Here is a 13,746-nt window from a genome sequence, read left to right on the forward strand (position 1 = left end):
AGGCATTACGCCATCAAACTCTTCGAATTGTCAATTATTTCACAATAGATATTTTGAATCTCGAAATGTTCAAATAATCACTTGATTTTAAACACTTTTGTGTAATATTTTCACTGAATTTAAGTTTATTTAACTGTTTAGATTGAATTTTTCTCACCTTTAAATGTTTGACATCCGTTCTCTTCAAGCTTTTGTAGAGGAATGTGACCAAATTTATTTAATTAAGAGCCCCTTGTGGGAAAATTTCTTTATAGGGTATGATGTTGCATTTAGCATTTCACCAAAATTCACATTTATTGCATTCAGGAAAAAGAAAAGAATGTTATTGCAATGGCATTTAGTAGATTTAATCAATATATCCAGGTTTGTATTGCAGTGACAAATGATATTTTTCCAATCTTTGCTTTTGCATGCAAATTTCAGTTGGTTTTGTGGCTTTAATAGAAATTGAATTGATAGTATTTTTAATGGTTAATGAAAGAATCACAAGTTGTATAAAGCTATGTGGGCTTTTCTCCCCATCGGAGTGGTGAATAGCTGGCTTCGTGTGTGTCATCCAGTATTCACCACTTTGCATTGTTTAGTCGTCGACGACGATGGTGCGCTCCACCAAAAGAAATAAATATTCTGTAGGATAAATATATTTTGCCAGCAGTTGTGTGCTATGTGAAGAATGTGTAAGTCGCACTGGATGTGATTCAATAGCCCCAGGACAATAGAATAGGGAGGTGTTTTCTATTTTCCCGTGGGAAGAAATTGTCGCAGTGTGTCACTGAAAAATTTTCGCGATTTGTCGTGTGTGCGCCCCAAAATTGGAAAATGGCTCAATGAGGAATTTCACAATATATTCCCAGATACCAATGAGCTCATGGATGTGCAGAAGTGAGTCTGGATTGTTGGATGAACGTGAAGTGAGATTGCAAAGGTCTGTGATAGAAGTGTCTGTGGTGTGGCAAAATTAGCCTGCAAGGCCAAAATTGGTGTCGAGAGAGAAACGGAGGCAGAAGTGGAGCTCCAGAAGGGGCGGATATATTGTGCAAGAGTGACACATTCATCCGGATTTGTGAATCACACACAATGTCCAATCGCATTAGATCAGTTCTGTCCGTGAACTTGGATGCTGCCGCACTGGCCAATGATCCACTCCGAGAACTCTTTGAGGCTTGCAAGACAGGGGATATTGTGACGGTGAAGAAACTCATAACGCCACAGACAGTCAATGCGCGAGACACGGTAAAGAATTTTCCTCCTCTTCTCATACACACACAACCAGAACCACTTTCCAGAATTTCCCAGATTATTGATGGTATATAATTGAATTTTTCAGGCTGGCAGGAAGTCCACACCACTTCATTTTGCAGCTGGTGAGTGTTTATAATCTCCTTTGGGGTGTTTCAAAATCAATAAATGCTCCCCCATTTATTAATAAGTTGGCAGGGGAGAATCAAGGGAAACGATACGCAATTCTGGCTTTGGTTCCACGTTCCGCATAATTAATCGCTGATAGGAGAAACAATTGAGATAGGGATTAATGGATAACGTTCACTTCAACACGATTTTTCCCACTTTTCCAATTATTACTTTACTCAAGAAAATACCCAATAATTTCCCTTCAATCCTTAAGCCCTGTGCAACCTTTTGCACTTCTGCAAATTGATCAGATTATCAGCCACAAAATATCGAATACCAATAAATTAATTATTCAATAAACGTGATTAATATTTGGGTCACTTTATTATTGAAAACACTCCCGCATAAATTGTTATTGCATAAATAACAATTAATCTCGAGTTAAATTGCTATTTGGATTTGCTCTTTGAATAATTTTGGAGATGCAGGAAAATCTAATCTACTTTTATCGAATTTCTAAATTAAGAATAGAGAATTATGGAATTACCGAAATAGTTCCATAATAGCAATATGATAATTAATCTGACTTTCCAATGGGCTTTCTATCCGTGAAACCTTTACGATTTCACTGGAATTAAAGAAGTAAATTCCTCGAAATAGAATTAGACGTGAAAATAGAATGATATTTTCTCAATGCTATGGAATTTTATTGAGACAACACGCGCTCGTGTGGAATACCAGTGGAGCGTTTAATAGTTAATCCAGGCATTTTGTGCCAAAATCTATTGTACGGTAGGGGAGACCGGGACAGAGTTAGCCACGAATAGAATAAAATAGTGGAGTGGTTTTATTTTTTATTAGAAAGAATATTGAACAAATTACTATTTATTCAGAGTAATTAACTTCTTTCCTATCAATTTAATTTAAACAAGTTTTTTTTTCATAACTACACTGAGAGAAATCCGAAAAAGTTAAAATAACATTCCGGAAATGTTAATTTTACACTGCAGTATTGATCGGAAATTGGTGCACTGAGAAAAAAAAGAGGCTGCGATTACCTTTTTTTCGTCATAACTTTAACACTTTTTGGGTGTAAAAATATATCAACATTTTTTAATGTTAATTTTACACCTTTTTAAGGGTAAAATTAACATGAAAAAGGATAACTTTAACCCATAATATACCTAAAAAGGGTAATATTTACACCGTTTTCGGATCAATACTGCAGGATAAAATTAACATTTCCGGAATGTTATTTTAACTTTTTCGGATTTCTCTCAGTGTGTGAACAATATGCATTTTAGGTGTATTAGGGGTTAAAGTAACCCTTTTTCATGTTAATTTTACCCTTAAAAAGGTGTAAAATTTACATTAAAAAATGTTGATATATTTTTACACCTAAAAAGTGTTAAAGTTATGAGGTAAAAAAGTTAATCGCACCCCTTTTTTTCTCAGTGTATAAGCAAAGAAAAATGTCATTTGCTCGCTATTTCGGGTTCGGTCTGCCCTACAATATTCTAATATTCTCTTTTTTTGTACCAATTACACAATTTTATGATTATCCCCTAAATTCACTATTAAAGAAAGCTCAGTGGTTTGGGTTTAATAAATTTGGTGAAAAATTAAAAATTTCTTATCCTGCGTTAAAGTTAAAAGCCAAAGGGAAGTGGGGTATATTTGAATTGGAGCACTTTTAAAATAAGGTTTTTTTTTGCTGTTTTTAAATGGAACTGGATCTGACCATGATAAAATTTGGTTCCGCAAACGAATTCTGAATCTAAATTACGTTATGATAAGGCTTAGTTTCATTTAAAAATAAGAGAAAAAAAACTATTTCGAAGGCGTTGCAATCCAAAAGGGTTGGATGGGTTGGATCTACCCCTAAACCCCTAATCGTTTTTTTTTCAATCCTGTCTTAAAATTTACAGTGTTTAAAGGTTTAAAGGGTCCTTGTGATCAATTTTAAAAATTAAATGAAAATTAGAGAAATTTGACATTTACATTTCAGTTCCGTTATTGTCAAATTTGCCACATTTTCACTTAAGGGGGGTCTGAGTATCTGTTTTTGGGAAATTTTTTTTGAGGAGAAGCGAACGACCAAGGTTTATGAAATTTTTGGTATATATTTATACATATCTCAAGTGCTTAAATTTTTTTTTCAAAAAACAAACTATTTCAAAAAGATAGACTAAAAGGATACTTAGCCGGAGCGCATCGTCACAGTCGTCAGAGTACTACCTAATTAACGGAAAATATGCAGCTAGAAAATTTGTTTGATAAAAAATTATTTTTCGTAAATATACCATAGTTAAACCAAGAAAAACTAAAGAAAATCATGAAATTAAAAGTTTTTTTTCAAGTATTTTTAAATATATACATATTTTGGAATAATTATTGATTTCTCAGCAACAATAAAAACATGAAAACAATTATTTTAACCCTCTAGCTAGACTAATTATGGTCGAATAAACTCAAAAATACCATCCGCTCTTCATTATCTCTTTTAGTTAAGGCTCAAAATGCGAAAATATAAAATAAATCGAAGCACTTTTCGCTCCTAAAATTGACATTTTTATTTATTTATTTTTTTTTATTTTCTGAATTAAAATTTACAAAGTAGAACAATATACACTTCAGTCCAAAATAAATTTATTTTATTCAGAGTTACTTTAAATAAAATCGATATTATTTTTGAATTAGGAAATGATATTTTTTGCACAATTTTTTTTTTCTAGCTTTTTCACTGACCTGTTACATAAAAGTGGAGATAACAACTAAACGAAGAGTCAAAATGAGTTCAAACCTTCAAAAGATGTTAGTAAGAATATTACCGAGGACACTATAGCACTCTTAAATTAAGAAAACCCTAATTATCGCTGTAGGGGGAGGTAGGGCTACTTTGAGCTGTGGGGCTACATTGTTATACAATTTTTCACATATCTCTAAAGGAAACTGGGTTTTAAAATAATGTAATTTGAATGGATAAAGCAATTGTGGATTTAAATAAAATAATTGTAAGGACCAGCTTAATTTGGAAATAGGCGAAAAAGTCGAATAACATTTCTGCCCGACAGCTCAAAGTAGCCCCACCTCCCTCTAAATGCGATTTTTGTAATGCTACCCTTGCAGTGACTCTTAATCGTTAGACGTCTTAGTTAGAAGAGAATTTAATTCTGAAGAGATTAAGGCTTAAATCGATTCACTCCGTTAATCGAATGAAACTGTTCAAATTCAAAGCATTTCTTCGAAAATACTTGAATTGGCTTGTGATTTTTTGTTCATTTTTAGTTAGCTTATTTATTGATTTTTTAAACAATAATAAGAATAACGATGTTTTGCCTGGCAATTCAAATTCCCAATGCTCAGAAATTTTCTATTCTAATGACATATGTATAATATCACACCTTAAAATTTTGGGTATTTAAAAATCTCAAATATCCTATAGTGTCCAATATCTGAAATTTAAGATAAACCGTAAAACTTTAAGTCAAGAGCTTATTCATAATAATCAGCGATAAAGATTTTTAATTTTAAAGTGTCAGACTGGGTCCCAGTCAAAATCCCAAATGGATCAAAATATTGAAAGCCAAAATACCGAATTCTTAAAAATGTCATAGCTACTCCCACGATTGCACCCGCGTTTGCTGAAGTCAAAGGAAAATTTTCTGAGTCTTGGAAAATTATTCTACACATTATCTTCCATATAATTTCATCCCTTTCAGGATTTTGAACATTTGGGATTTTGGCGTTCGGGATTTTGGCTGCCTCCGGTCAGACTTCTTAAAGTCTTTAAAAATGGAATTCATTATATTTAAGTTTAAATTGAAATATTAACTTCAATTTTTAAGGGTAAGCCGAAGACTTTTATATCATTAAATACTGCAAATTTTGAGCAAAAACCTATAAGGGGAAGTAAAGCACATTTGAATTGGGATATTTTTGAAATTTAACTGTTTTCATCTGGTTTTAAAAGCAATTGAGGCTTATCATAATGTAATTTAGCTAAACAATTGGTTTGTTGAGCTATATTATATCACGGTAAGATCCAGTTCTATTTAAAAATAGAAAAAGTCCAATTTTAAAGTTACCCCAATTCAAAGATGCCCCACTTTCTCCAAATAGATATGAAGCGATAACGTCTTCAATTTAGAATAGGGGGCGGTCCTAAGCTCTTAGATCTAAGGACCTGTGAGAGGAGGATAAATAAAGCAGGGCAAAATAGTTTCGTCTTCTGTGTTTTTTTTTTAATTCTAATTTAAGGAACAAAATTGTATTGTCCAATATAGCTTTCGGAAAATGTCTCAGAAAGATCAGGGGTGGAATGATAACTTTTCGATACTATCGAATCGATATCTATCTTGGAATTTCTAAATTAATCAAAACTAATCTCCGTCTGGTTACATTTGCCCCAGGTTCCGCTACTTTGAATAAGTGTTTTATTTTTAAATAATTTTTATTAATATTTGTAAAAATTTAAAAGAGTATCTTCTCTGTTCTTTTTTCATACTTTTTGTTTTTTTTTGTCTTGGGATTTACGCTTACAGATAAAAAAAACTGACCTAATAATAATTAATAAAAGAAGGTCACAGGAGAAAAATCAAAGATGTACCATTGCTTACCTTGTGCAACGAATTGAACGGCAACAGAAAGAAAAAAAGCAAAAAAAATAACGAGAATGTCTGCTACGCGTTTTAATTAATCGTCTCTATAATATATCCCCTTTTCATACTAAACAATTAACATTATTTACTTGAGCATTTTTTGGCTTTTTCCTACCTTTAATTGTCTTCTATAACAAAATCCATAACATTGAGCTCATGGTCAATATATAATGTTATGTTGGTCTTTCTTTGTTGATGATGGAGCAAAGAAGTGAAATATAGTGTGAGAGACATTGCAACCTACAGAGTATTTCAATTTGGAAAATTTTCAGAAAAAAAATTCGCGTGTGATTTTTTTTTTTAAAATTTCTTCTCCATATGAGATTATTGCATCATAGTGGATTTGCAATTAAAGACAGGGGAGTTTACGAAAATTGAGTGCAGAGAGGAGGTTGAAGGCGTTAGAGTGTGTTGAATAAAAGCGATTTCCCTCTTCTCCATTTGACGATTACACCACCTGAAGAAAATGTATACAATCTTTTGCCGAAGATTACATATGATAGTGAAGGAGGAAGAGATTTTAGCGAATTTTTAAGGCGTAATTTCTCTCGTTCGCTGCATCTTTATCACCTTGGGTCAAGTTGAGCAATGGAAAAGAGGTGCTATTTCTCATTGATAGATTCTCACAACACAGAGCGGAAAATCTACATTGAAACGCACAAAAGAATAAGAAAAGACAAATTAAAAAGTGTTAAATTTCGTCATGAATGGAATTGAATGTTGGGAAATTGGGATGAAAAAAAAAATAGAATGTAAACAGACATGAAATTGAATTGTTTACAGAAAAATTCCTGCAGCTGTTGAAATTTCATGTGCAGACCCATAAAAAAAATTAATTGTTTCTCTTTATCGTGCAATGGGTGGGAAAATATTAAAATTTTTCATATCAAGATATTGCATTGAATGCAAAAAAAAAGACACTATCGACATACGATTTATTTATGACGAATCGAAATAGATTTGTAATTTAGTGCAATTATGAAAGAATTCCAATTCAAGGTATTTTCATCTCGATTGTCGCTACAATATTAATTTTCTGTGTATGATAAAAAATTGGTGAAAATATAAAAGAGAGATTCAGCAGCATTGTCAGATAAGTATCGCGCGAGGTGCGGTAATTGATCGAATGTAATAGGTGAAAATTGCATAATTTTATAACTTCCAATATTTGCTGCACGCTCATTTATTGACTTTTTTATACCATTGCAATATGCACCGAAGAAGAGAGAAGAATCAAACATTTTAATAATATATAGTAAAAAGTTACTAAAGCGAGAAAGTGCAAATTAGAGTGCAGAATTATGTAATATGATCATTCATTGAGCCAGACAACCCACAATACCATTGAGAGTTGTGATACACAATATTTTAGCATGCTTTATTGTGGCCAATTTATTGGTGAAAGAGAGAAGAGAGAATAAAATGGGATACCATATAAAGTGCAAGTTTATTTTACAGCACTTTTTTTTATTTATATCAATAAAAATAGCAAGTGTAAAGAAGTATCAAAGATAATTGGAAGAGAATTATCGACTTTCAAAGTGACTTTTTAAAGTTTCCTGGTTGATTTACTAAGATTATCGAGATGATAATATAAAAAAAAGTTCCAATTTTAATATGCAGTAATAGGGGAAACTGGGGCACCACCAAACACGGGGTACCACCAAACACTAATTTTTATTTCTAAACTACTTGGACTATCTCGACCATTCCTTCAGTGGACAAGCATCCCTAGTGCCTATAAATTCCCATCGATCTTATCCTCTGACATCCAATATCCGATTAAAAAATCGCAGTGTTTCGTGCTACCCCGTGCTTGGTGGTGCCCCAGTTTCCAGTATGCATTTTAAAGGTTGAATTGCTTTCACTGAAAAAAAGAGTCAAAACACAAATTTTAAAATAAAAAGGGATGGTAAAGCATCCCAGCTTAATGAATTGTTTAAACCCGTGATTTAGCTGGTTGCATTTCAAAAGAACTTTCGCACTTGTTTAGATTACTAAAGCTATTCTGTAGTGGATCAACTTATAAGGAAAAGCCTAGGTCATCACTAAAAGGTGAACTTATATAATCAAACGGCTTTTAAATTTCGTATCTTAACATTTTTAATTTTTAATTTAAATTACTACATTTGAATTGGTAGTTTCTGTGTTTTCTACAAAAAAAAATGCAAAATAGCTCTTTTTGGCTTTTGAATTAGGGGAACCCCCTTAACTCAAAATAGGAAATATTTATTGTACCCGCTTCGTTATCCGGATGATTGAGAGACAATATGACAGATGTCCGCTTCGTAATCCGGATGGATTTTTTGAATTTGTTCAACGTCTCGAAAATATAATACAAGTTTTTTTTTGTAGAAATAGAATAAAAGTTTTAAAGAAGCTTAAAAAGACATAATTAGAGAATTCTATGCTATTATACTTCATTTTATTAAACAAAAACATCACAGGATAATTCATTTTCATTGCTGAACACACATGCACGGAGAACTCATCCGGATTACGCTGATATGGATTAGATTAGATTAGATTAGTTAAAAATTTAACTTAAATCTTTAAGCTTTCTTTATCTCAGAATAATAAAAGGATTGTTTGCTTATTGAAAAGACTGGTAGACTTATTTGCACTTTTTCATAATTATAGTAATACAGAATGGAATATTTATGATGGAAAATTTTGAAAGGAGTTGCAAAGAGTCCTAAACTTGGCGAAGTGCTTGAACTCGTGACTTTTAGATGCTTGAGCACCTCCATGGCAAGTTTTCTTTTTCGTATAGAGCTATTTGAAGTTAGCTCCTTTACTCAGCTCACAGAGTTGATCGGGAAAAATTATTTAAACAGAAATCTAGTATATTTAACCCTCTAACGGGTAAGACCGCCTCCAGGCGGTCTTCACAAAAATCCCATTTACTGCGACAATAAAGGTTTTATTTATTTAAAAGTGCTATAGTGTCCTCGGTAATAGTCTTGTAAACATTTTTTGAAAGTTTGAACTCATTTTGACTCTTCGTTTTGTTGCTATTCCCAGTTTTGTGTGACAGGTCAGAGAAAGATTTAAAGTTATCTGACTAAAATAAATATATTTTTTACTGAAAGATATGTCATTCTACTTTGTATATTTTATTTATAAAATTTAAAAAAAAAACTAAAAATGTGAATTTTAGAAGCAAAAAGAGTTTCAAAAAATTTTTATATTTTCTCACCTAGCGCCTAAACTAAAAGAGATTATGAAGAATGGATGGTTTTTTCGACTTTATTGGATCATAATTATCCTAAAAAACATTGTTTTAGAACTTTTTTTTGCATATTAAAGAAAACACAGTTAGAGGGTTAACCCTCCACAGGGATCAGTAATTTCCAAAAGGGGAACGTCCCTACTTTTAAGTTATTTAGCGTAACGGCCGCAAATGCAGAGAAATTCCTATACGTGTTTGTATGCAAAAGTGAGCTTTGGCTTTAACTCCACAGGCCACATGCCAGGAGGGTGTGCTAGAGCTCAAAAAAACTTCCCTTTCATTTATCGTTTAGCGGTTCATAACCTATTTAATAGTTAACGTGTATGAACCGGTTCATAACCGATTGGAATCGGTACAGGCTTGTCAGGAATTTGAAGACCTTTCCTACGAACCCAAGCATGATCCCATTCTATTCAGAAATATGCTCTCTAGAGTCTTTTTAGCCTTTGACCGTGAAAACCCGCATAAGGACGAAATGTCCGTTTGAATAATCTCCAAAACATCCACTCACTGCGTCACTCAATGGGTCAAAGTGGTAGAGCACTCTCTCTATGATGCAAGTGTCCCGGGTTCGAATCCCCTTTAGGTCACCAGGAATTTTTCTGGCGTTAGAGGTGTTCGGATTGCATCCAGTGAGTTTCACTGCACTTGATTCCACGAGGAATGGGACTGACAATCTCATCCTGTATAAGAAAAAAATAATAATGCGTGTCTAGAAATCCCCTTGCGGGAAGGCATTGTTCCTTCATAGAATGTTGTGCCCGCATTATAATTATTATAATTATCCAAAATTATTATCATCATTATTATTTTTATCGGTGGTCTCAGTGGCGCAATAGGCAAGACCGTTGATTCTTGGGCGGATGAGATCTCTGGCTCGACTCTCACAGTTGTGAGTTCGAGTCCCGCCCGGTGCAAAACAACAGAATGTCAAAAAAATATTTCCACTGTGATATAACGTAAGAAAAATGCACCGCCTCTGCCCAAAAAACTCCGGGAGCATGGAATCACGGGGAAAGCGCTCCTGGGCGGTCTACACATGGACTTAGCGGATTCTTCCAACACGGAATACAACAGGAGCAATATAACAGGATTACATTGCAACAAGTATTCCGACACGATTAATAATAATAATTATCCAAAAATGAAAAAAAGTCACACAACGCTTTTTCGAGCAATCCCAAGGGATTGAGGAGGAATGGAGAGAAAATCAGGGACATTTTAACGGTCTTTGGGTCGATTCATGGAGGGGTCCCCCGAAGGTTCTAAGTCGCTATCTCTTACCGTTTGGCCTCTAGAGCTGGTGAAATCCAGACAGATAGACAACAAACAGAGTGACGTCAAAAAATCGAAACTTAGGTTTCCAAAATTCTACCAAAATACCCCTTATGGCCCTTAGGGGGTAATGATACGAAACACGTCTTGAATGAATAGTTTTTATTTTTCCCTCTGCAAACTAGTGCTTAGGGAAATGGAAGCGTCGATATATAAGTCAAAATCAAGGGATTCTGTATACTGTTCTCTCTTTGGAGTTTAAACAGTAAAATGCGCTTATAATCAAGAATAATCTAAATCTTATAATAAAGAATAATCGGCTTATAAACTCTATTTACAACTTATTTTTTTAAACTGATTAGGGAAATTCGCTAAGGCATTTAAGGCCTTTTTATATATTACAGAGAATCCTCGTGCTTATAAGCAATACCAAATGAATATAATTTTTTTCAGGATATGGTCGACGTGAAATTGTAGAGTACTTATTGGCCAATGGTGGATCAATCCAGGCACGAGATGAAGGTGGATTGCATCCTCTGCACAATTGTTGTAGTTTTGGGCATGTAGATGTAGTTCGGGTTCTCTTGGAGGCTGGTGCCAATCCCAATATCAAAGACAATTGGAACTATACACCGCTGCATGAGGCTGCGAGCAAAGGGAAGGTGGATGTGTGCATTGCACTTCTTCAGCACGGAGCTGATCCTAATATCAGAAATTCCGAGAATAAGACTCCCCTCGATTTAGCCGACACGAGTACTCGGCCCGTTCTAACGGGGGAATATCGCAAGGATGAACTACTGGAAGCGGCAAGATCTGGGAATGAAGAGACACTTTTAGCACTACTTACGCCCCTCAATGTCAACTGCCATGCAAGTGATGGTCGAAAATCGACACCTCTACATCTGGCTAGTGGATACAATAGAATTCGCATTGTGAAGATTTTATTGCAAAATGGGGCGGATGTTCATGCTAAAGATAAAGGGTAGGCGCGCAATGTGATATTGTGAGGGTATATACAGTGAAACTTAATTAACTGGTGTGATTAATTGTTTCAATCCAGGGCTCTTGTGCCACTTCACAACTCCAGCTCCTATGGCCACTTCGAGGTGACGGAGCTGCTGCTTAAGCATGGGGCGAATGTCAATGCAAATGACCTGTGGGCATTCACGCCACTTCATGAGGCTGCCTCAAAGAGTCGCGTGGAAGTGTGCAGTCTACTACTTAGTGAAGGAGCTGATCCCACACTTTTCAATTGCCACCATAAGTCTGCAATTGATTCAGCGCCAACGAGGGAATTGCAGAACAAAATTGCCTGTAAGTTTGTTTTCTCTTAAACTCTTTCTTTTCTTGCATTTTCAACGTAGGAGGGATTAAAGTCTTACCTACTTACTTCCTTTTAACTGTACATTTGCAATGCTTTTGTATTAAAAGCATTGTAAATGATATATTACAAAAATTACTGCAAATGGCATCATAAAAATCAATAGAGGCGAGTGGGGTACTTTTATGGAGTTTAACTTTTATTCAAGAATAATTTTCTTATTTAAGTCCAGCTGATTTTTTTCGGGTATTGGCTCAAGGAGGGGAATTCTGTAACGCTCTGGTAATGCCATATGACAAATTGAGTTTGAGTCTCAGGAGAGCTTTTTCGAAAATGCGATTCTGTAGCCGTGACATTGCCATTTCAGCTCACGTGACATTGTCAGAAGTCACATATTTGAGATATCTGGCAATTAAAATGACAATGAATATTGTTAAATAAATTGGGGAAATTGGGTTTTCGGAATTTCGCCTAATGCGAGATTTTAGATTTTCGGAATTTTAACATTTGAGATTTTGGCTTTTTCGGTATTTTGTTTTTCGGGATTCTGAACAATTCGGAATTTTGATCTATTCGGGATTTTGGCTTTTCGGGATTTTTATGTTCCAATATTTTTGCTTTTCGTGACTTACTTTTTGGGATTTCGATTCATTTAAGATTTCGCTTTTCGGGATTTCGCCCAATTCGGGATTTTGGCCTATTCCTGATTTCAACCCATTTGAAATTTTGCCTTTTTGGGATTTCGAATTTTGACCCATTCGGGAAATTGACTTTTCGGAATTTCGCCCCATTCGGGATTTTGGCTTTTCGAGATTTTGGCTTTTCGGAATTTTGGCTTTTCAATATTTCGACCCGTTTGGGATTTTGGTTTTCGAGATTTTAGTGTTTGAGATTTTGGCTTTTTCGGTATTTTGCTTTTCGAGATTCTGAACAATTCGGAATTTTTATCTACTCGGGATTTTGGCTTTTCAGGATTTTTATTTTCCAAGATTTTGGCTTTTCGTGACTTACTTTTCGGGATTTCGATTCATTTAAGATTTCGCTTTTCGGGATTTCGCCCAATTCGGGATTTTGGCCTATTCGGAATTTTGGTTATTCGTAATTTCGCCCCATTCGGGATTTTGGCTTTTCGGAATTTTCTCCCATTCGGAATTTTGGCTTTTCAAGATTTTGGCGTTCGAGATTTTGTTTTTTCTGTATTTTGTTTTTGGAATTTCGAACAATTCACAATTTTGATCTATTCGGGTATTTGGCTTTTCAGGATTTTGGTTTTTTGGGACATTTTTTTCTTGTCGGGATTTTATCTTTTCGGAATCTTGGCTTTTTTGGATTTCGACCCATTTGGAATTCTGGCTTTCGGGATTTTAGCGTTCGAGATTTTGACCTTTTCGGTATTTTGGCTTTTGAAATTTTGACCGGGAGCCTAAATAAATTAATACTACGGGAACCTAAGGTCAAAATGCAAAAAAAAGTAGATATTTTAATTTTTCATGAGCTCCCAGGAGACTTAATAAATTTATAATTAGCACTTTCCTTTAAAATATTAAATAATAGAATAGAATATTTTTAAATAAAATAAAAGATTTGGCATATTTCTAAAGGAAATGCACTTTAACGTAATGCAATTGAGCTCTACAAAACAATTATGAAATTAAATAAAATAATTCTAAAATCCAGATTCCTTTAGCAATATGCGAAAAACCGTAGATTTATGTGGTCTCACAGCTCAAAATAGCCCCGTTCTCACCTTGTAAGGGAAGCTGATATTTAACTTGTTGCACCCTGCAATTTCTGTGCTATATTGACGGACAACATTAAATTATGTTTAAATTGTGTTACTTTACTGCAGAAAAGTATAAAAGATGTGTAAATACAAAGAGACTTCCTTAAAGTGCAATATAAATTCA

The 13,746-nt window shown here is 34.2% G+C and overlaps 1 protein-coding gene across 1 annotated transcript in view; it reads left to right on the forward strand.

The window, feature by feature from the left end:
- Positions 1-561: 561 nt before the first annotated feature.
- Positions 562-13,746, forward strand: part of LOC129810265 (poly [ADP-ribose] polymerase tankyrase) — a 28,112-nt gene continuing 14,927 nt past the window's right edge. The window contains exons 1-4 of the mRNA XM_055860610.1: positions 562-1,233; positions 1,328-1,364; positions 10,972-11,500; positions 11,579-11,832. Coding sequence (XP_055716585.1) covers positions 1,078-1,233; positions 1,328-1,364; positions 10,972-11,500; positions 11,579-11,832 — 976 coding nt within the window. The 5' untranslated portion in view covers positions 562-1,077. The remainder of the gene's footprint in view (positions 1,234-1,327; positions 1,365-10,971; positions 11,501-11,578; positions 11,833-13,746) is intronic.

The sequence above is a fragment of the Phlebotomus papatasi genome, chromosome 1 (genome assembly GCF_024763615.1).
Source record: "Phlebotomus papatasi isolate M1 chromosome 1, Ppap_2.1, whole genome shotgun sequence".
In the NCBI taxonomy this organism is placed as follows: Eukaryota; Metazoa; Arthropoda; class Insecta; order Diptera; family Psychodidae; genus Phlebotomus; species Phlebotomus papatasi.